The 25252-nt window shown below is 38.7% G+C and overlaps 1 protein-coding gene across 1 annotated transcript in view; it reads right to left on the reverse strand.

The window, feature by feature from the left end:
* Positions 1 to 19578, reverse strand: part of SLC30A8 (solute carrier family 30 member 8) — a 32970-nt gene extending 13392 nt beyond the window's left edge. Inside the window, exons 1-3 of the mRNA XM_046642572.1 lie at positions 19508 to 19578; positions 11567 to 11766; positions 2156 to 2302 (exon numbers count right to left, since the gene is read on the reverse strand). Coding sequence (XP_046498528.1) covers positions 2156 to 2302; positions 11567 to 11766; positions 19508 to 19578 — 418 coding nt within the window. The remainder of the gene's footprint in view (positions 1 to 2155; positions 2303 to 11566; positions 11767 to 19507) is intronic.
* Positions 19579 to 25252: the final 5674 nt, after the last annotated feature.

The raw sequence follows: 25252 nt of genomic DNA on the forward strand, positions 1-25252 counted from the left end.
AAGCGGAAATTTGAACACAGACATGCACACTGGGAGAATGCCATGTGAAAATGAAAGCAGAAAGCTATAAACCAAGGAATGCTAAAGATTGTCAGCAAATCACCAGAGAGCTAAGAGAGAGGCATGGAACAGATTTTCCCCTCACAGAACTCTAAAGGAACCAAAGAAACCAACCCTGATAACTCTTGATCTTGGACTTCTATCTTCTGGAACTGTGAAAAAATAAATTTCTCTTGTTTAAGCCACCAAGTCTGTAGTACTTTGATCTGGCAGCCCTAGGAAACTAATACAATATAGAGCAAACACTCAAGAAGTATTTATTATTTTATTAGTCTAGCCAGGCTATTTAAAAACCCCTTGGCAGAAATTTATGAAAACCAGGCTCAAGGGTTTCTGGTTAGCCAGAAATGGAGCTTGGGTTTGTAGAAGTCAGCTAGGGTGGTTCCTACCCACGAGAGTCTAAATCAGGGTATGGAAGTAGAGTATGACATGACAAAGCCCAAATGCCATTCCAAAAGTCAGGAGTAGGATCAAACATAGGACTAAACAAAGAGTCAAGAATTTTAAAGTAGCTAGTTAGGGAAGGAAACACATTAGGAACCATCAACAGGTGCTACAATTATCACTAAGAAAACTGTTAGAATAGCAGGGTCATCGGGCTGATCACCAGTCTGTGGTTATGCTAGTTCACCTGTATGTCTATAGTGGTGCTGCCTAATGTGGTAACCACCAATCATATGTGGTTATTTAAATTAAATAGAATTAAAAATCCAGTTTTTCAATAGCACTAGCCACATTTAAAGTGCTCCATAGTCACATTATACTCTATATTATAGAACATTTCCCTCAAAGCTGAGAATTCTATTGCACAACACTAGTCTTCCAGAGTGTCAATGCTCATGGACTTCCATGGCCAGGATGAGAAAGTACAAGCAGTGATCTAAATTCTGAGTCCACTCTACCTTTACAAAACAGCTTTGATGAATGGTAGCAGAAAGGGTACAGCAATAAAAACGTATACAGACCAATGACGGGTGCTCAGCCAAAGGTACATATTTTCCAAGTACAGCTCTGTTCAGGGACTGAAAAAGCATCCTCAGATCACATTGTCACAAACTCTCTTTATTGCCTCATCTTTCTCTGAATGTTAAAGGAAAGGCAATTCAAAACACTTGTGATGATAAATTGCTGGGTACGAAATTAGAACTTCCTATCATTCTACACTTGAAAAACCACAGTCCACAATTGTCAGTCTACGAATCGTTTCTGTGTCTAGTGGCACCTTTCGGTGAAGGCTGGCCATGTTAGCATGTTGACCACACGTGCTCTGCCCTCAGATCTCCTTCACATTGATTTTCTCAACCAGTGTGCAGATACAGAATTGTGACTATTTATTCACATGATTTGCACAAAACATTCAGCCAGAAGCTCTTCCAGTTGATATAAGGAATAACACAGAAGAGGAGAAGTGGAGAGGCAATGTGTGTGTTGGGGAGAAGAGTGGATTGTAAAAAAAAAGTAAAAATTTACCAGATAATAAACCCTCATCATGACCTGGGCCACTTCCTAGAGAGGAACAAGCAATTACTCAGAGGAAGAACCATTTCTAAGAAAGCAAGACAAGTCATATTTCATTCCCTCCTCTACCTCCTCCTCCTCCTTCTTCTATTTTTGTTGTTACTGTTGATGATTGAATGAGCAAGATGTTCAGCTGAGCCATTCACTGAAAGCCCATGTTCTATTGCCAACTCCCCTATGAGAAGTTGTTCAGTTTCTCCAACTCTCATGGGCTGTCTGTGCCCTACTTTGCCAAATGGTACAAGCTTTACCCCATCCTCTCTCCAAGATGCAGAGTGATGTAATGAATAATATCATGGCTCTTACCACACACTGACATCCTTGCGCTGGGGTGATTGCTAAAGTGATACCTGTGTTCCTGTTGTCCCATCGGAGTAGAGATAGCACCTTTAATCTGGCTGTTAACTGAATTAACATTGAGAACACACATTCTCATATACACATCTATTTTACTCAGTGTGCCACAGATGTGCCTCTAAGGGATTTTCGAACAAGGCTTTTCTTTGTCCCTTCCATTTTTATCCTTGGTTTGACTCTGCAGCACTGCTCTGTGTCAATGCTCGATGGTGTACTGTACCTGCTCGATGCCATCCAAATGTTAGCCGCTTGGAGGGGGGCTTCGATGACAACCACAAGGAGAAGAGACTTAGCAGGAAACTGGTCAGATCAATTAAGAGGTGGGCAGCGTCTGTGATGACAGCAAGACTCCCAGCAATGTGCCCACCTAGGGGTTGCAGAATATTACACAGGGTTAGGGCCCCGGAGGGCAAGGAGATTCATATGCATACTAATCATAGTTGGTGAAAATGCCACAGACTCACAGAACTTTAGAAGAGATAGGGTCTGTATGTTGACTTAATCCAACTCTTCTTCCCAATATGACAAGTAAAGAAACTGAGACCCAGAGAGTGGGGGGGATTTGAACATGTTGAAATGAATTTCAAGGGGGAGGCCATTCATAGGGGGGCGAAGGTACAGAGACTGGAAAGTGTGGGGCACATTTAGAGAACATCTCATTTAGACCAGGGCATAAGGATTCAAAAGAGGAATACAAAAGGATGCATCTGGAGAGGTGTAGGCCATATTCAAAGAGTCTCACACTCGTCCAGACTGAGGACCTGGACTTTTGTCTGTAGTCTAGATACCACAATCTGGCCCAGTGATGTGTTTTTATTTGACTTGTAATTTTACCATAGTATTTACCACTTCCTTCTGCTCTACCCGTTTATATTATCCACCTGAGTTCGAGACCCCTGTTATGAATAGTGGTGAGCCATAAGGAGAAGGGGCAGGCACTCTCCAGTGGGGTTCTTGAGCGCAACAGCAATCCAATAAAGCCTGAAAGAGAACCCAAGCCATGGCTCCATCGGATGTCCGCCCTCTACTTCCCTCTTCTTATCATTTGAGGAAAGACCTCCAGCCTCCAAAATAGAAGTCAAAGGAAAACCTTATCTTTTCCTTCCCAAACAGGGCTTGTAGTTTGAAAGCAATAACCTCTGTTGCTCTTACTACAGCTTCCCAGCAAAGAGCTTTTGCTGACTGATTAGTGCTCCCAGCAGCTGTTTATTGCCTTGTGTACTACAAAGTGATGGAGACTGTCAGTCATCAGCCCCTCCATCATTAGACTCACCTTGTCTCAGCTAATGATTTAAAAAAATTACATATATGGCTCCTAATTGCAATAATCCCCACAGACTGCTGGCTCTAGCTGTAGTTAATAACTGGTTTGTCAAAGTTTAATGGTCTGAAGCAAAGTAGTCTTCAAGCTTGTTACTGAGCTGTCAGTACAAAAATCAGAATGATTCATTAGCCAAAAAGCAACATTTTGCTAACAAATCAGCTGTCCTTCCAATTATCCTCCAATGTTGCTCTATGTGCCAAACTTGGGCCTGATAATAAAACTGTGTTAATAATGCATTATTTCTTGCCTAGAGAATTGACTACATGCAGATAAGCAGCATGCCACAGTCTCAGCAATGAGCGAGGGCGATGATTCTATGTGCTGGGCTAAAATTGTAGCCTACATCAAGGAAACGAAGTTGTCTAGGGTTTCTTCAACAAGCTCAGCTGAGTCAGGAGGCAACTGAGGAAGGAAAAGGGCTTCGGAAGAAGCGTCTTAATATGGAGGCCCAGGTAACTGAGAACAATTTTGCAACCTCAGAGGTACTTATAGGAACAATCCAGAAAACTGTGGGCAATCATGCTAAATCCTATGGAGCAAGTTGTTTGCAAGAGGTAGTTTGTCACTGAACCTGCATTTGCTTCTGAAAGCATGAGGTATTATTGACAATTAATTCAATCGTCCAGCCGGTATTTATTGAGCCCTTACTGTGCACAGTACAGGGATAGGGCATACACAGATAAACAAAGTTAAACAATTCACCGTCCCTGTCTTTAATGATATCACTGTCTATCACTCACTGTCCTGAGACACGCGTAAATGGACTAGGGGATCAGAAAGCCACTCTCACTGGGACCACTGAACAGCTTTTCACAGGAGAGAGGGGTAAGAATTAGCTAGAGGAGAAGGGTTTTTCAGGAAGAGACAAAAGCAGGAACAAAAACAGAGAGAAAAGAAAGAAAGTGGCACCTTGTGGAAAAGCAAGAAATATGGCGTGTTGGAGGAATAATGAGAAATGAGACTGGAAAGGTGGGTTGGGGACCCTTGTGAGGGATATTATGTGTCATGCCAAAGAATTTGAATGTTATCCTTTGGCTTAAAGGGATCAACTTATGGTTTTGAGGCAAGGCTCTCACATGTTCAGATCAATATTTAAGAGAGAGATCTTTGCCAGAAATATGGAGGCTGACTTGGAGGGAGGAGAAGCTGGAAGTTAAGGCACAATAGTAATAACCAGAGGAAATTATGATAAACCTGTGAAGGAGGCTGTAGCAGTTGTATTTCTGGATTACTTGGCAAGATGTAGAAAGCAACGCACTTATAACAAGATAGGAGAGGAACTAAGGACAAAGTCCTGGAAACAGACTCTTCTTAGGGCCTGTGGGGTGAAGATAACCGTAGGAAAGCAGGGGAACCATTCGTCCTGGATCTTGTATTCACCTCAGATTTAGAGAGTTGGTGTTAAGTGCACATGAGATTTTCCATAGAGAATAGGGCATACTGACAGGATTGAAAGAAGTAAATGTTCATCTCACAACATTAGCCTTGTGTCCCCTTAGTGGACCACACCACCTGTCTTTGGAATAGCATTATTATACTCTACACCATATTACATCAAAAACTCATAGAGTTATTATTGAACAAATATTTAAAATACTCCCCAATTTGCATAGGCATGTTTTGACATTTCTTAAATTTTTAATTCCAGTAACTTCAAAAAATATGAGTAGCCTAAGCCACTGAGACACCCTGGCTCTGGCACAAAGTCAGTTCCCTTATCAATAAAGCTTGTGGTTATCACACTACCCAGCTATAGCTTTCTCTTGCTAAGAGAGATTTAAAAAAAAAAAAAAAAAATCCTGTCTGCCCCCAAGAGGGAGCTGCTCCCAGCTCTATATTCCTGTCTATCAATCTGGTGTTTTCTCCATCCTTGCTTGACTCTAAAGGGTCTTGCTTCAAGATGCCTTTCTCTGACCACTCTCTATTTCTTCCAGTAATGTTCATACTTGAGCTTATTCTTCTGAGTGTATGTCTATCTTTTTTTGGTGGGGAAGAGTTACCCTGTTGCCAATTTTCCTCTTTGTTTTTTTTTTTTTTGATTACCCTGAGCTAACATCTGTGCCAATCTTCCTCCACTTTGTACGTGGGATGCCTCCACAGCATGGCTGATGAGTGGAGTAGGTCCGTGCCCAGGATCTGAACCCACGAACCTGGCCACTGAAGGGGAGCACATGGAACTTTACCCACTTGGCCACAGGGCCAGCCCCTATGTCTATCTTTTTAAATAGAGATACATGTTTACATCTACAATGTAACTCCTCCTTATGAACTTTCTATGATTAGGAATTTCCACAAGAAATCAGACAGAGTCCCAATTCACCAGGTTCAAAGGCCCATTAACAACGGAAGGATTGAAACTTATAGCTTTCTTTAATTTCTTCCTCCAATCTGCTCTGCCTCCTGTGTCCAGTTATCTCACTAAACACAACTCTATAACCTGATTCTTCCCTATTCTAAATGTCAACTACTCCCCAAGGCCCACAAAATGAATCCAGATTCCTCAGTCAGGCCTCATGGTCCTTCTTGACCCCCAGCTACCATTCTAGGTAATTGTCTACCATTCCACCAACCGTGTTTTACCCTACACCGCTGCCTTAGATAGGTTCCTTCAGTTGTAAGTCATAAATGCCTGGCTCAAACTAGCTTACACAACAATAAAATGAAAATCTATAGGCTCAAATAACTGAGAACAATTCTGGATAGGATTGGGTCAGCTGCAGCTTAATCCAAAGGTTCAAAAAATTTTGTTGGTGCTCTGCTCTGTCTCCAACTATGGCTATTTAATGTCCTACTGAAGACAGACCTCCTCTCCCTCAGGAAGAAAGGTGGGCCTGTGGAAGCTCCAGGTTTATATCATTTCAGCATAGCATTTTAGAGGAAAGAGAGCTTTTTTCCAGCCTCCTTATATAGAGACCCAGAGACTCTGATTAATCAAGCTTGGCATCTCATACCCAGCCTTGTGCCAGGAGGACCAGAACAGCAATCAACACAATGAGTATGAGAAAGCTTACTGAACAGGCAGTACCAGTCCACTACAAACAGTGGCACCCACATGTGGCTACACATGAGAGTCACTTGAACTGCTTTCTAAGAACACAGATTTCCTGTCCTGATGCAGACCTACCCAGTCAAAATCTTTCAAAGTCTTTTCCAGGTGCATCAGGTACTTCTCATTCAGGCCCCTCCACCTGAAAAGCCCTTCTCATCTCCCTTTTAGCTGCCTCTCAATTCCTAACCATCCTTAAAGGCCTTGCTCAAATCCCACATCCTGCAGGAGGACCTCCCAGATTCCCAAAAGTGATCTGAGAATCATAATTACTTTCTCCTCCATGGTAAAAAAAAAAAAAAAAAAAAAAAAAAGGCTTTGGGGAGCTATGGGTTGGGGTTGCAATTGATGGCCAGGGTTTTGGTGAGTGAGTGTGGGGAATGAAGAGAGGGCTTCTCCACTCAAACAAAAAAGCAGAAGCAAAAGCCTCAGAGACTTTAGGTAGAGTGATTATTTTGTGTAGAATGAATAAATAGCTGAAACAGAAGAGTCTTTCAGGAAAGTAGTAAAAGAAAAAGGTTGATAATCAGTTTGGCAGTCAGATGGTGGAATGAGTTGAAAGCCAAAGTAAGAATTTTTCATTTTGTCCAGGATGCCAGAGCTTTCCAATATAGTGGTGTTTTTTCACTTGGAGCAACCAAGTGGGGCCTGGCACAGAGGAGTGCCTGAAGCAGCCTCTTCCTGCTACCAGCACCCTTGTCAGTTTTCCCCAGTACTCAGTAGAATTTCCTATGTTTGCCGTGATGGGGACAAGGTGGTGAAGCACTGAACCAGGCAAAGGGGAGCCATTGAAGAATTTTGAAGACAGAATTAACATGATGAGAGTAAAGTTTTAGGACAATCAGCTCAAAATCAGTACAGCTCTAATTCCAAATGATTGTCAGTGTCCATTTAACTCCTTTACTGACAACATCTCTTTCTTCTGACTCTAAACTAAAGTCCATTTAGAACTCATAGACTAATTATTAGGAATGAGAGCGAAAGGAGAAGATTGATTGCTCACTCCAACTGAATAGCTCCCCATTTTACCTCTAAAAATATAAGTCATTTTAAAAGCAAAATAACAGGGCATGAGGAAAGGTACCAGGAGAAAAGTGAGTTTTGTGAATAGGGAGACCATCTCTTTTCTAACTATTGATTAGACATCCGCTGGAGAGAAGATGCCGTATATTCTCAACATCCACATGGACTCAGGGAAAAGCAGAGGAAGAAAATCTTGGAGGAAATAAGCCAGTTTATACATCTTCCCAAGCTGTGTTTGTATGGGGTGGTTCCAGTACTTTATTTGGAAAGCTATGAATTTCCAGAACATCACCTTTTCAAATCATGTTTCAAATGGATTCTGTTTTTTTTTTTAGATAGTCTATTTTGTTGATCTCTTATATGAGGAATTGCATATTGTCCACAATCTTATGAATTTCAATAATAAAAAAGAATACCCCTCTAGCATAGATGTCAATGGATTTCCAAAGGTAGTTTTCCAGATTGGAACTGCTAAAAGTAAATTCTTTGCAACTTCATCAAGTTATTAAGTCAGTTCATTCAAAAGGCTTACCCTGGCTCTAGCAATTATGTGGTATCAATTATTTTCATAAACTTTGACTGAAATGTTATTTACCAACCCTGGGTTTGTCTTGTACTGGATGAGGCTAAGTTCTTTTCCAGTTTTCAAAAGCTGTAGAAGTCTGAGTATATAGGTTATAAGATTCTATAGTTTGAAGAAACCAATTAATTCTGATTGCTTGCTATTATAGTGCAAAAAGATAGCTTAGCTGATTCTATTTTCCTACAGTCTCAGACTATGATTAATTTAGGCCTCTTTTTGGGTACTAGAGAGAATGAAGCTAAAATATTGGTGACAGAGTGTAGCAGGTAATAGTGGTAACAGAGTGGTTGTACTTTATGGTACTATATGCCAGATAGCTTGTAATATGCTTTTTATTTTTGGTAAAACAATAATAAATAAGACAATATTGCATTTCAAAATCTTTAGACTGAGTAAGCTCATAGCTGCATGTAACTTTATTATTAATAAAAAGAAAGGAGAAAATATATTAAATAAGGATATAACTTAAGATACTAAAATATACAATAAGAATACAACCCTTACAAAAGAAAGATGGAGGAAGTAAAAATAATTTTAAAGCCAAAATTATGAATTAGAAAAACAGAAGAAAAATTAAAATAATAATATATTCAAAAATGAATTCATATATGGATAACATAGACATCTACCAAGTTAAACCAAGGAACAGAAGAGAAAATATGAAACAATATTAAAATGAAAAAGGAGCTAGAATAAATAAGAGAATGGCAATATGAGACTATCACGTTCCATTGAATGATTAATACATTTGAAAATTTCCATGAGATGAATGACTTGGGAAAAACATAAATGTCCAAAATTTACTCAAGGTGTAGAAATGTTAAGTATGTCAAAGAGTGAGGAAGAAGTTAAAAAGCATATCAAAAAATTATTTCCAAGAATGTCTCCAAAGCCAGACAATTTATGAGGAAGTTCTTAAAAAGGAAGAGATAATTACAATGTTGTATAAACTGTTTCCATTTTTTAATAAAAAAGGAATTATTAAAACTAAGCTTTCCATTTTAATATGCATAACTCTGATTCAAAAATCTGGAAAAATAGCTCTCAAACAGAAAACTATAGTTAAATTTCAATGATCAAAATGGTGTAAAAATCCCAACAAAAGTATTGGTGACTCCAATTGACCAATGCATTGAAAGAACCGTCCACCACGATCAATCTGGGAGGCACCATAATGAGACCCTAAGAACATGAGCTCCGGAGTTCTGACTGCCTGCCCACTTCCAGGGGTGTTACTGAAGAAGAGTACTCTACTCTTTGTGCTTCGTGTTTCTGGTCTGTGAAGTGCAATTAATAATAGGATCTACCTCTCACGAATTTCATCAGGACTAACTAAGGCAACACATGGAAAGCACTCACCAGAGTTCCTGGCACATAGTAAGCATTAAATATTAGCTGTTGTCATCATAATGTCAGAAATACAAAGATCATATTATATTAGGAAATGTCCGAATATAATACACATCAATAATGGGTCAAAAAGTTTTTTAAAAGAATATATTTAAAAGAAAAGATATTTGATCAAAGTCAACACTCATCCTTGATTATTTGTTAACCGTTAAAAAGCTAGGGCAAGGAGAGCACTTCATTAACATAATAAAAATACTTAACCCCTTAGGACACATATTACTTAACAGTTAAACAGTTGAACATACAATTTGATTTAGCATAAGATATTATTTAACACGATAAAAAAATGAAACATGCAGAATAGATATAACTATTAGAAATGAGGAGAAATACGTTTTTTGCACAAGAGAAGGTTATCTCCAAGGATGGGGAGGATGAATGAGAGGGGAACAAAGAAAATGGACTGAGATAGATTTAGAATGACAATAATTCAAATACACTGTTGAGTACAAAGTGAATATACAAAATGACAACTTTCCAGAATACAAAGAGAACCATTTAGAAAACAGGACACGAGAAAAGGAAACCACCACTCACCTCTGGAAAAAATAAAACAAACATGTAAAATAACTATAAATAAGTCTAGCAAGAAATAGGCTGTCCCTGTGTTAAAACAAACTAACTAACTAAAACCACAAAACCTTAAAGACAGACGTAGAGTATTTGGATAAATGGAGAAACACACCATATTCCTGCAGGGGAAAACTGAGTATTTTAATGAGATTCGTGTTCTCAAATTAATTTATATACCAATAAAATCATAATTAGATTTGGAGGGAACTGAACAAAATGATTTTCATGTTTAATTAGAATAATAAGCAGAAATGAATAGCTTTTACCTTTTTTCTGCTAAACAAAGAACAATGAGGAAAAAACAAGATATTATAACATGTAAATCTACATTAGTTAAATATGTTACTATTGACAGATACCAGAAACACAGCTCAATGAAACACCTCAGAACCAAACCCTATTATTTATAAAAATTTGATAAATGAGAAAAGAAACATGGAGGAAATCAATGGAGGAAATAATTAATTAGTCCACAAATGATGCTGAAATTTTGTTAGCTATTTAGAAAAAGAATTTTCAGTCTTTAGAGCATATCTAATTTCACACTGATTTAAAATTAAATGCAAAAAATTGAACAACAAAATGATACTTATCTTCTCAATACATAGGAAAAGCTTACAAAGCATTAAAATAGGGAAAGAGGAGTAAAAGAAATCAGTTCAAAATGAAATATTTGATATTGCCTATATAAAATTTGAGACGTCTTTAAGTCAAACCATAAATTAACCAAAAATTAAAAAGCAAACAACATATTGGAATAGTACTTATAACAAATGTAACAAAAAGTTTAATATCCTAACTATATAAAGAGCTCCCAGAGATCAATGTAGAGAATTACAAATTGTCTTTTAAAAAAAGAGCAACAGACAATAATAGGCAAGCAGGAAATGCATTAACAGAGGGAAATACAGATCACCAATAAGCATGCAAAAACTATTCTAACAGTAACAATTAATGACATTTATATTAAAATAAGGCATAGTCACTCTGCATTAACAAAGATTTTTAAAAGATTAAAATAAGACCTGGTAAAGATTTGGAGAGAGAATCATTCTCATGTAGAGCTGGCAGACTATGAATTGTTTCCAGTTTTCTGGATAACATTTGGCAGCTTGCATCAAGAAGTAATAAAAATATTTATGTCCTTCAACCAATTGTTTCCACTTTGAGGAAGCTCTTTGAAGGGATTAACGAGTAAAGCAGGCAGAGTTTTATTCAAGATTTTTCATTGCAGCATTGTCCATAAGTAGGAAAAAACTCCCTAAATTTCTAATAGAGAGATGGTTATGTAAATCACAGTGGAGCATATTATAGAATACTGTTCAGGCATAAAATGTTTTTGAAGAGTGTTCATGTCATGGTCAGAAGCATTCAGTATGTTCTCAGTTATGTTTAAAGAAAAAACAACCTGTGAGCTATGAATAGAAAATATATTGTACAAAAATACTCCATAATGTCATTGGAGGTTATCACCGAAAAGTGAGATAGTGATGAATTTTATTTCGTTTCCTTCTATTTTCCAACTTATCTACAACCAGCACATTGTTACTTTATATTTACAGAAAATATTAAATCTTTTTTTAAAAGAAGGACTTAGGTAACCCTCCCGTATGATGCAGGGTTTTGTTTGTTTGCTTATTTAATCAGAGAAGGCTTCTGGAGAAACACTCACCCACAACCTCCGCAATCATGAAAACAAAGCATATTCCCGAAGCAGCGCAGAGTTTCCACTTGGCGTAGACGTGCTCGTCTGCCCTGTTCTCTGTGGCCTTGGAGTTGCTGTGGCAGTGATAGATGGCTCCCAACTCCGGCTCCTCTGGCTTCTCTCCAGGACATTGATCTTTATTCAAGGGTTTCTGCTGGAGTTCCACACTATGGATGAATTTGACAGAAGCACGAAGTAAACATGGTCGCGAACACCTTACTGAGCCCTACCCACTCTCGGAACCACTATTAGGACATTTGCTAATGAGCTAGAAGTTATAATTCATAGCTGCTTCTCCAAGAAACAGCAAGTGTAAGGAACAAGCGAGAAATTTCCTTTTGAATTCGCAACTACTAAACGTTTTGCTTTTATTCAGTTAAGGTCTTCAGTCTACACCACCAGTGATTAAGAGATATCAAAGGAACAGGAGAAAAAAACAGATACACCTTGATGCATTTCCTTCCCTGTTACTTCCCTTTGAAAAAATTTGGACATTGTACCACCAAAAAAAAAGGACTGGGGTCAATGTTAGATATGTGTATATAAGCCAGCCTGATGATTCAAATACCCACTATTGCATGCCATCACCCTCCCTTTCTTTCCATGGCAACACTGTTAATAGATCACAGCATTTCTTCCTGCTGAGTCCATATGGATCCGCAGAAACCTTCTTAACACAGCTTTGCTGACAATTTCTACCAATCTATCAAAGTTGTAGTGAGAGTTAAACCTCCTTATACTCCCTAAAGTAGGCAGTGCATATCAGTGCTGTTCAAATATAAAGAATTAAAGTCTTTTATAGATTTAGAGATTTTCACAGATGAAAAGATTGTAAATAACATTTAGTCTAACCCCATAGTTTCTTAGCTGAAGCAATTTAAGGTTCAGAGAGGTCAAGTAATTGCCTGAGCTCAAATAGTCAGGAAATGGCTGAGCTGGGATTCCATGCCTGGTATTTTTTCCGGCACGCCCCACACTGCCTCTGCACCTGAACATCAGTTACCCAAAACCAGTCTTTACTGATGCAAGTGTCAACGTCCTCGGATCTTGAACTAATCAAATTTTAATTTTTTAATTAAACTTATTAGAAGACATTAGTAAGATTCTTAGAATTAAGAACTTTGCATTTGTGGCTTTGAAAGGTATAAAACCAGAAATAAATTAGTCCCCACTTGAGGAGCTATTTTCATTTGTCTTATCACCATCTGGAATTAAAGACCTGGAGGGTTTGATTATTATGACTTTAGTTATCACTGTATTTGTTTTTTTTCTGAATAAAATAACATATATTCATTATGGAAGATCTGGAATTACAGAAAAGCACTAAGTAGAGGGAAAAATCACTGGTAACCTTACCTCCAAGAGACAACTATTATTATTTTGTTATTTAGCTTTGTAATATATAAACATACTTTTTTTTTTTACATAATTAGAGGCCAATATTAATTAGGATGTTTTTGATTGCAAGTGCGGAAAACAAAGCTCATGCTAAATTAATTAATAAATGGGAATTGTTGGTTCTGCAGCTGAAAACATCTAGAGCTATCAGGATTTAGGCTCATTTATCAGGGCTCCTGGTCCATTGCTCTCCAGTTCTAACCATGCTTCAGCCTCAGCCTGGTTTTCCTCATGGTGGTGGAATGGTTGCCCAAGGTAATCAGGGCTACTTACTTGCTTTTTCTTATACAGGGAGAGTGTCCCTTTTCCCAGCTGCTAAATGAGAGTCCTGAGTTGCATAATGATTTGACCAAATGAGAGCCAATCTCTATAGTCAGAGGAAAATGGATGGGCCAATTGGCTTAAACTTTGTTACAGTCAGAAGATTGGCTAAACCCAACCGTGCTGACTCCTAGAGCTGAGAGTGGAGCCAATGCTACCACATCACATAGCTGCAATTCAGTGGAGATGGGCTAGAATCGATTGTGGGTGAAATGACAGTGTCGCAATAAAATCCTACCAAAGACACAGCTTTGGAACCTTATTCTTAGCTGTATATATTGTTAACATTTTCTCAATTTATTAAATATTCTACATTGTTATTTCTAACATACAGATAGCATTACATTTAATATAGATACGTCCCAATGTTACTAACTGATCTCCTATTATTAGACAATTCATTGATTTCCAATTGTTTGCTCATATAAGCACCACCGTGATTCATATCCTTATAGTTAATCCTTGCTCAATACATTATTATTTCCTTAAAATGTAGTCCTAAAAGGGGAATTACTTGGTCAAAGAGTACCTACATTTGTAAGAATTTTGATGTATATTCCCAAATTGGCTTTGAGATGTTTGTACTGATGATGTTAATAGCACTCTAGATTTTGCGCAGTTCCAAATAATATTCATATTGGAAGAAGAACAATTTGGCAAGAGGCACATAGAGTATCAATATCTATAAATTTTTGCTTTTGTAGTGTGATACATACTCTGATAACAAACAACCATATGATGTAGCAGTGTGGGTGATCAATGGTCATCAACTCAGAGGAGCCTGAGAACTAATAAGAAAACCTGGTGGAGGTTTCCTCTTTCCTTATGCTTAGAAGGCAGCATGAGCAAGACAGGGTCACCAAGTGTTCTGGCCCTGTTTATATGATCACTGGTTTACTGCGGTCATATGAAAGTTTACTTTATTTTATATTTTTCGTGAACTTTGTGGCTAGAGAAAACCAGGCGGTAAGTGACCAGGAGAGAGAACTTATCCTGGGCAGTTTAGAAGGCAAACCAAGTTCACTGATTATTTCTTCTGCCAGCTCATATCAACTGCTGAGTGCTTTCATTCCATTTATTGTACTTTTCAACTTCAGAATTTCCATTTAGTTCATTTTTATAATTTTTATCTATTTTTATTGATATTCTCTATTTTATGAGACATTGTCATCATACCTATCTTTAATTCTTTAAACATGATTTTCTTTAATTCTTTGAACATATTTATAATAGCTGCTTTAAAATCTTTGAATGCTAAGTCCAATATCTTGGCCCTCCCAAAGGCAGTTTTTATTACATGATCTTTTTACTGTGTATAGGTTATTCTTTCCTGTTTTGTTGTACATCTTATGATACTTTTCTGAAAAGTGGATGTTTTAGATAATACATTGTAGCAATTCTGGATACTGATCCCCCATGGGCTTGTTGTTGTTGCTATTACTTGTTTGCTTTTTTGTATGCTCAGTGACTTGGCTTGTCTAGTTCAGTGGAGTCTATTTCCTCTGACTTTCCCTGCATGTGCAGCCTCTATTATCATTCCCCAGAGAGTGCAGCCTTGGGCATGTGCACAGTTATCCTTAGCTGCCCCCACCCCTTTGCCCAGGGATGGTGATCACTTTAATCATGTTTGCTTTGACTATCTTTTTCCGTGGTCTCACTGTTAAGGTTCTGGCTGCTCTGCTGTATGGGTTTCACACCCATCTGCTGGCCTCCTTAATCACTCGCTGATTGCTCTACTGTTTTCAACAATGCCCTGAGGCATAAATAGCTCCACATTCAGGTCCAATTGAAGTTGGGCCTTGTATTAGTCTGTTCCAGCTGCTATAACAAAATGCCACAGACTGGATAGCTTAAACAACAGAAATTTATTTTCTGATAGTTCTAAAGGTTACAAGTCCATGATTAAGATGCTGGAAAATTTGGTGTCTGGTGCGAAATCTCTTCCTGGCTTGTAGATGGCTGTCTTCTCGTTATGTACTCCAGTGATAGAGGAAAAGATCTCTGGTGTCTCTTCCTCTTTTGTAAAGACGCCAATTCTATCATATCAGAAATCCACCCTAATATCCTCATTTAACCTTAATTACCTCCTTAAAGGCCCTATCTCCAATACAGTCACATGGGAGTTAGGGCTTCAACATATGAATTTGGGAGTGACAAAAACATTCAGTCCGTAACAGCTTCCTTTACAGGGGTGGTTTTGAGGCCAATCTTATTGGCTTGTGCCAACTCCAGGAGGGCTCTTTTTATCTCTGTCTTTCCCTGGCTGTTTCTGTTAAACATCCAGCCAGTCTACCATTTAGCTTGTTGCTCTCATGGAGCAACCAGCCTACACTTGATTGCTTACCAGCTAAATCTTCATTGTTTTCAACAGTGCCCTTATGCTTGAAATTCTCCATGTTCCGTTCCAAATAACTTTGAGCAAATGTGTCATCAGTCCTCTAACGGAAAGATGTATAGCTCTCTGTTCTTATGTCCTGCCTCTTCCCATGGGTAGAACCTCTGCATCACTGCACCAGAACTGGGAAAAGGCACAGTGACCTACTTCTCCTGGAGTGACACCTCTGCTCCATAAGTGGGTGCTGAAGTGCATGCCAGGGCAGGGATGTTCACGACCTTGCTGCTCCTGGACTAGAGATTTTTGTCCTATGAGTAGGGACTGGGTAGAGGAAGGGGACTCCAGTCATCTTGGCCATGTCTGCATTGAATGGAGCTGGGACAATGGGAGATTTCAGCAGCCTATTGCTGTAGCGGTGAACTGTAGCCCTCAACTAGAAACAGAGGGCAGAGGGATCCCTGTCTTTTGGTCATACCCACCCAGAGTAGAGCTTCCATCACACTCAAGATCATGGCTCAAATGCCACAGACTCTTGTTTCTTACTGAGGTTTAGTAGATTTTCACAGTTCCCAGTTTTCTGTATGTCCTTATGCCCTTAAGACAATTTCCAAAGACTTTACATTGTTTGGGTTTTGTTTCAAATATAATTTTTATCAGTTAAATGGTTGTTTCACTGCAGAAGGAGGTCCACTGAGCTCCTCACACATGATTCCAAAAGTCCTACCATCCTCCCCCCACACACAGACTTTTAAAGCTTCATACCGAAAAGATTCTAGCAATTTGTCCCCACCATTTGTCCCTGCCCTCACATCTCTTGCACTTCTTTAATTTGTGACTTGGGAAAAAGAGAAACTTTATCCCTCCTATCCAGCACCAAGAAAACCATATTGACTGTGTAGGTCAACTTTATACAAGTATCTCTTTGTTACCATGAGCCCAAAGCATATGGCATCACATCACTGAAATGCAAATTTGGGGGGACAGCATAGGAGGCTACACAATAGTGTTCATGGCACCTAGAGGGCCCAATATTACTACTTCCTGTGGTAAAAATGTTTGTAAAAATGACATCCAACAATTTTAGTCATCCTATATGCACATGCCATAAAGAGATGGAATCTATTGTCCCACCCATTAAATCTGGGAATTGGGACTTGCTTTAAGCAATCAAATGAGATAAAAATGATGCCGTGCCAGTTCTGGGCTTAAGCTGTCTGAGAACTGTCAGATTCCACTATTGTACTCTTGCTACCCTGAACTACTACATAACGAAGTCCGGGCTAATCTGATAAAATGAGACACCACACAGAGAGAGAAGCCATGGGAAGGAGAACAAAGACCTGTCAAAGCCAACACAAAGACCTCAGACATGTGAGTGAAGCCATCCTGGACCTTCCAGCACAGCCCAGACACCAGCAGAATGCAGCCTCATGAGTGAACTTAGCTGACTCCACCTGGAGCCCTGCCCAAACCCTGACCCTTGGAATTGTCAGTAATAAAATGATTGTCATTTAAGCCACCAAGTTTTGGGGGTAGTTTATTGCACAGCAATAGATAAATGAAATACTCCTTTTGTAGAATTAGATGATAAAGATTCCTTCAGGTTAAGTTTCTTAACAGCTGGTAACAATTTAAATAGAAAGCTGATGATAAGTAGAAAAAAAGAGAAGGAAGGAGAAAAGAGAAGGAATATCAGAGGTCAAAGTTATCTAAGAAATAGAGAGAGAACCAAAACATGAGAAAGGAGGTTAGGGGAGGTGACAAAAGGAAGGGAATAGGTGAGGAAATCAAGGTACACGTGACCTCACCAGGAAATAGATTAAGGATCCAGGAAGCCACATGGTGAGAGTGTGTGTGCGGAAGATGGGGGGGAGGGAGGGGAACACCAAGTTCACAGACAGGCGGCATGAGTCCAGACCCCAACTCTGCCAGAATTAGACCTCTGACCTTAACAAAGGCATTTATTCTCTATAGAATTCAGTTTCCTAACTGGTAAAATGAGGGATCAGGAGGAATCATCTCTTCCAGGTTTAATTGTTTTAATTTGAAAAGAAAATAAAAATGAGTTTGACAATTTTTATCGTCACAGTATCCTGAAAACCATACCCATTTATGAAGTGGATGAGACCCTGTAACTGAAAATAGTTGGCTTTATTTGCATAACAGAGTACTAATGATGTATTTTAATGAGGAGGGAAATACGTTATTTTAACAATGTAGAGATGCTCTCTTAATAGCATCCATGGTGTTAACGATTTGTCGTCCAAAATTTCTGCCTGACCTAAAATGAGACTGTTGTTTATGATCTCAAGAAATCACATCTAATATTATTTTCTAGGGGAAAAAAATTCTTATAATGTGAGATAATAGGTGGGCTAGATTCTTGGTCATACATTTTTAAAACAAAGTTATAAATATCCTGAGAAAAAGTCTCTCTGCAGTTGCTCAAACATTTGATGCTATCAAACATAACGTTGCTACTCTGTAGAATATTAATCTGGTTCCATGAAACAAACAACAACGTTACGTATATTATTAGTGGGTAAGTATTCTCGTCAATTCTGCTCCTAACAGGACTTCATTTCAGATTTTCATTCATTCATCCGTATGTACTGAGTGTGTTTCTCTTTGCTCCCCACTTGGATTGAACTTCTCAAATATGCTGCCTCCATCTTTACCAGGCAGTTATCTCAGCCTGAAAAACTTTCCCTAACCTTACATCTCATGTAGGGTTTCCCTAACCTTCCTCTAACTCCTTTCTATTTTTCAGTTCTCAGCCTATCACTTCTTAAAAGCTTTCTCTGGGGGCGGGCTCCGTGGCCGAATGGTTGTGTTCGCGCGCTCCGCTGCGGCAGCCCAGGGTTCGGATCCTGGGCGCCGACACTGCGCCACTCGTCAGGCCACGTTGAGGCGGCACCCCACATGCCACAGCTAGGGGGACCTGCAACTGTGTACGGGGGTGGGAGGGCGGTTGGGGAGCTAAAGCAGAAAAAATAAAAGCTTTCTCTGACCCCCAAAGTCCAGCTAAGACCTAGGTTCTCTCAAGGTACTCTCATTGAACACCCTCGGAGTGACGCTTACGTGCTATTATGTAATTGCCTATTTCTTACATGCATTCCACATGAGACCCGAAGTTTCAAGAGGACAGAGATCTAGGACTGGGAATGTTTTCTTCTCCATTATACATCCAGGTGTACTCCATCAATAATTGTCAAATAAAGGGAAAATGAATGAATATATTGCTCGTGGGACTGTGGGAGATACTGGAACTAGAACTATGTAAAACACTAAATTCAGCTATTTTTAATATAGTGTGTATATTTGATAGTGGTATTATATGATTTAAGAAAACAGCAATCAATTTTAAGATCAGTGTAACCACAATTTGCCACATAGTTGAAAAGCCTTAATTTAATAAAATATAATTTAATATAATTTAATAAAATTTCTAAGTATAATTTAATGAATATAATTAATAAATTCAATAAAAATTTACTATCTAAATATAATTTAGTAAAATTTACTATCTATCTTAAAAGTGGGAATAATTGAGGAAAAGAAGGGTAAGCAGAGATTGTATATGTCTGTTTTCTGAAAGAAAATCTACAGATGCAAAATACATTAATAAAATATGTCCTTCATGCAATTAGGATACTTAAGTAACTAAATCAACCAAATAGAGTATTACATTTTTCAGGATATGAATTATCCACGTCAGTCAACAGTTTATAGAATTTTACAAAACGCCCCCGAGTTGCACAGCAAAAGTTTCCAATTCTAAAGCAATAGAATCTAGGGATTTTTTGAATATTCAAGACACAGAAAATTGTGAAGCAGAAACAGATGTCTGTTACCTGTCTAGTGTGAAGGCGTACATCTTGGTGGCTTTGTCATTCACAAGATACGTTCTTTCAAGAAACTCCATGGCGGTCAGGATAAGAGCTTTGATGTTGTTGTTGTTTCTGCTGCTGCTACTGCTGCTGTTTAACTCACTGTCCAGTTTTGGAAGCAGAGCAGCATTACAATTATTCACACACTTTCCAAAAAAAAAAAATAAGAAGGCTTCCGAGACTGAAAATAGCAAGCCTCCTACATCAATGTTCTTGGTAGGTCTTCTAAAATTACAGCCTCCTTGGAATTTCACCTGGCCTCATTCTCTCACCCACAGAAACTCCTTTCCTAGGGAGACCTGTAGGTCGGATCATATGAAGTGTGGGGGTGTGTGCGTGTGTGTGTGCATGCGCGCACACACACTCCCCATGCTATCTGGTTCTATTATGCTTTCTAAGAGGTAGGGGACCTCAAGGCTTCCCACTAATTGCTGATGTAGGGGTTTGGCCTTCAGAGCACACCTGGGTAAGCTGCAAACACTCACCCTTCTGTACACTAATCTCATTTTTTCCTTTTCTTTTTCTTTCCTTGTTTGGGAGGGTTTCTCTCTCAACCTAAACGCATTTCTCCTGTGATTTAGTTCTAAGATGACCTCTAAGCAGCTTTCAGGATTTACCTCTCCTCTCCTAGGACCATTTTGGGATTTCGCCATTGAAGCAAGGACATGGGTCATTAGTTCCCAAAGTCTGTAATCTGAAACAGTTCCTGGCGCGGCAGCTTTGAAACCCTTTTGACAGGCAGGAGAAGGGCAGACTCAGCTTCTAAATAGCTAACAGCCCTCAATCACACAAGAACCAGAATGACCTTTGTTCTCCCTGGCCAGGGTACCCTCTGCTGAGGATAAAAGACTCATCCAGGAAACGCTACCAGGCAAACCAATCACAATTCTTAGGAATGGAACCTTCTGAGTTGCTGCAGGGAAAGCTTCAGCCCCCAAACTCCTAGGAATTGACATTGTATTTCATGACAAAGCACTTTCCTTTCCAAAACTATAGTCCAAGGGCAACTGCCTGGTCAAATGGCAGGCATTTGCATGGGGGCCAAAGAACATTCAAGACCTGTACAGATGCATGCAGGGTGGGTGAGTACAAAGTTGGGAAGCAGGCATAAACCCCAGACCACTGAGATCTCATTTCCTTCTCCCTCTGTTGACACTAATTTCCTAGTGAGAAAGCTCAGGGTAGTGTGGTCCTGGAAGAGCCCAGTGGCTCAGCACCTTGGGAATTTGTCTATCTTGCTGAGCAGAGATCTTCCACAACAACCTAATAAAATAATTATTGCCCCCCAAGAAGAACAATGGGATTCAATGGCAATTGCAATAGGTAGTGAGGGGAGACGTCACCTTTGGCTGAGAGTGAGAACGTCGGATCTCCTGTCACGTCTGTGGTGAAGCTGTACCTCTTGTTTATTTTAAGACTTCAAATACTCTCATCTATAACATAAATTCTAAAATCTTCTCAAGTGACCCCCTTGCCTAACTGATCATCAGCTGTGCTCCGACTGATGGAAACCAGAGAAATGGCTCTCAGAGGCTATCTTTCCTAGAAGGAGAAATTCTAGTTCTTGCATTAGCAGAGTAAAAACCAAGGGATTTCCTTCTCACACATCTTTACTCTTAGCTTTGCAAAATAATAGGTTATTCTGTGCATACAAAAGTAGGAAGCCAGAAAAGAATTCCTAATCCATCCGTGTGACACGTTGTCACACTTTATAGCTTGAATCATTTGTGAGTAGTTCCTAGCATGTATGAGAGAAATAGAATTGAAGTGAATGAATGTCAAAAAGCGAGGAAACTACCTAAAATCAGGCTGAAATCCATTAAGGATAAATGCAAAGAAGAAAGGATAAGCAATATTCAAATGCAGGAAACAGAATATTTGGCTGTAGACATCAACAGGAAGAAAACAATCTGGAAGTTTGAGATTCTGGACCACAAATTTTGTCAATTGCATGCATTAATAGATGAACAGACATACTGGTGTCTATTTTATGATTCTATGAGAATGGAGATATGCACTAGTTTTTTAATGTGAATTTCCTGTGAGGCAAGGATAGAGTGAGGGTAAATGAGAAGAGTAGGGAAGGACTGATATAGGACAGGGTAAGATAGAGATGGGAAAAGAGGGAATCGGGACCCAAGCAAAAAAGAAAAAGAAAATACTGTGCCAGAAAAATGCATTCTATGATTTCTCCCACTTATTTATAAGTTGAACTATATAAAATTGCCATTTTTCAAGTTCTTTGGATAAATACCCAGCAGTGGGATAGCTTGAAAACACAAAGGCATAAAGATACATGCACCCCTATGTTCATCGCAGCATTATACACAATAGCCAAGACTTGGAAGCAACCTAGGTGCCCATCAAGGGATGAATGGATAAAGAAGATGTGGTATTTATACACAATGGAATACTACTAAGTTGTGAGAAATGATGAAATCCGTCCATTTGTGACAACATGGATGGACCTTGAGGGTATTATGCTGAGTGAAATAAGTCAGAGGGAGAAAGTCAAATACCGTATGATCTCACTCATAAGTAGAAGATAAAAACAATGACAAACAAACGCATAGCAATGGAGACTGGATTGGTGGTTACCGTGGGGGAAGGGGGGGAGGGCAAAAGGAGTGATTAGGGTCACATGTGAGGGGATGGACTATAATTAGTTTTGGGTGGTGAACATGATGTAATCTACACAGAATTTGAAATATATCACAATGTATATCCAAAAGCTATATAACATTATAATCCAATGTTACTGCAATTAAAAATAAATAACTAAATAAAAATGAAAAAAATGTTTCAAAAATTAAAACATTAAAAAAATTGCCACTTTATAGACCCAATATGGTCTACAATCAGTAATTTCATATAATTTGACTTAAATATATATACACAAATATACATACCTATAAAGTGTATATGTGTACATATACTTTTAAAAATTAAATGTGCATATTTTTAAAGTACTGGGAAATTAGGTACTGTTTTCAACAAAGGTTTGTGAATTTCTAAGTGCTACCCTTGAAGATAACTACTATAAACCAAAGCTTCTGATGTAAGTAGCATAAGAGCAGGGAACAGTTGATTACAGCAAATAAAACTTGTGTGCTAAAAATGTTTTGCTGCTATATATTTAGATGTACATGAGTTAAGCTGAATAATTGCATACACTGTGTAAAATATTCATCTGTTGATCACCTTATTGTTTCACAAACTCATTTTAACCAAACAATCCTCCCCAGCCCCCAATATGTTGTCAGCACAACATTTATGAAAAATTTCCCATCCTCCTTGACTAACCTTTGGCCACTTCGGCATGCACTGCCACCCAAGGGCTAATGGCCCTAAACGGACTCCACAAGAGTCACAAAATATGTATTTGGAAAGCAACTCATATCTAAAAAGAAAATCCCCTCTCTTGTTGACAGTCGGTTTTGGTGGGCATTATGCTGCTCATCCTAGTTTCCTAGGCAACCGGCTTCCAAATCATCCTGAATTACAGGTTGTCCTCTCCGCCCACTCTCCATCACAAGCTTGTAGCAACTGAAGGAGCAAAATGCAATTTATAACAGTCACCTCTGGGAATAGATATTCCGTCAGGGCAGAACATCACTGACACAACCAAAGACCTGGTTCAGCTCCCCAGTGCTCACTGTTACCGGGATAAATTTCTTAATAGGATTTTACAAGCAGTTGTTAATACTTGTGCAAAAATAGTTTACACAGGTGTCTTACACATTGTCTGATATTTCACTTGCAGAAAGGATGTGTGTATTTATGCAAAACCACAGTGATCACTGAAGTACTGAGTTCTCACAATTTGCATTCCCAAAATTTAAGCTCATATTTCAGAAATGCTTCATGTTGCCATTGTTTGCATGTAACTATCCCTTAAAAAGAGATATGAAAATGTGCTTGTTTTTAAAAAATAAACGTGAATTTTCATCCTGTTTGTATCTTTCTTGTGTGTGTGGAAAGGCAGTATAGTAACGTAATTTAATGCATGGGCTTTCGAATTAGGTAGACAGTTTCAGTTTCTGGTTTGACCACTTCCTTACGTGTGTGACCTTGAACAAGTTACCTGACCTCTGTAGTTTTCCGTTTCTCATCTGCAAAATTCTGGCATTAATAGAATCCTTCTTACAGAGCTCTTTGAAGAGTGAAAATGATAATGCCTGTAAAAGTTCTTAGCACAGTCTCTGGCATATAACCAATTTTATATACATATGAGTTGCTCTGTACTTGGCCGTGTCTGAGTAAAATGTCTTGGCTGTCCCTGAGAAATTGGCCCCAGGGTTAGCAGAAGACTAAGAATTACCCATGAAAGGAAGAATCCATCAAGAGAGTAGAGGTTGTTGGAAGAAGACCTGGAGCCTTGAACCTGCCGTCAGCTCCACGACTTTGGATAGATCCCTCCAACTCTGTGCACTCAATCTTCTCAAATAATAGATTTGTGCCTTCCTCATTCTACCTGCTTAGCAGTAGAGTGCCTTTTAGAATTCTCCCTTTTTGTTGACGCAACAGGAGAGGAAATGCAAACTCAATCAGTTTAATTACCTGCTGAAGATTCTGGACTTACATATTCCCATATGGACCATAAAGATATTATTTCTAAGTTGGGTAGCATTTCCTTAGCAAGGTGGTTTTATAGTTATCACTACAGTGTGAGTTTTTCAAAAGTTCCATCCCAGGAATGTGAAAACAAAGACATTGGAAATTTAATTGGATTGCATTTTAAAGAATGTTATGAAAATTTCATTTTAATCTAAAGTAAACATGTATAAAACACAAACCATCTCCTGACATTTCATACTTTACTTGAAAATGGACTGAAAGCCATCTGAACTTTATTTTCTTCTTGATAAGTTGGGACTATATAACTCTCTCTTTTTTTTGCCATTTTTATTTTTAAAGAGATCGAGCTGTAGAAGTGTTCCAGCGCAAATGCAATTTGCATTTGTTGAGAAAAGAAGGGCTTGATAAAATATTGATACTGAAACAATAAAAGAAATATTTTATTAAGCCTGATAGATTCAAATGAATAATACAAATATAAACTAGCGGTGGGGGGAAATATTGGGGCTAGGTGGTTAAGGCGTTTACAAAGGGTATATTTTATTGATTAGTCTCCATGTCCCATGCTTCCTTTCCGCTCTGCAAATTTAAACTAGTTAACCCCTAAATTCACCCTCTGAGCTAGATGTGGTTGTCTGTGTCTTGTAAACTACAAAGGCGTTTTCTGCTGGTTTCACATTCCCACAACTGTGTATGTGTCTCTGTTTATTTTATTTACATTGGCAAGCTAGAGAGGGTTCCAGGGACCTATGCCATGATTTTAAGGCATTAGAATAAGAAGGATAGACAAAAACATACTCTCTAATGTTCTGGCTCCTTGGTCTATAAATGCACAGAGCATCACTAAAAACTAAAGCGTTGAATTCTTGAACTTAAAAGAGAGGGTCCTCTTGTCATTATCTGGAATGCTATCATTTAATTTTCATGAGTACAGTTTACTTTCCTTTAGTGAAAGTCTTGAGGGGCTGATAATTCGTCTTAGGAGAAGGATTTTCACAGCGAGTCCCCAGATGAATGCCAAGAGAGCAAAGGCATAGCTCATCTTCTCCTCTGAATCTCGAAGCCTGGATTTATTTGACTTGAGGCTGACAAGACTGCCTCTCAGGAGATAGTCCAGGAGACAAGACAAAA

Source organism: Equus quagga, chromosome 16, assembly GCF_021613505.1.
Source record: "Equus quagga isolate Etosha38 chromosome 16, UCLA_HA_Equagga_1.0, whole genome shotgun sequence".
Classification (NCBI taxonomy): Eukaryota; Metazoa; Chordata; class Mammalia; order Perissodactyla; family Equidae; genus Equus; species Equus quagga.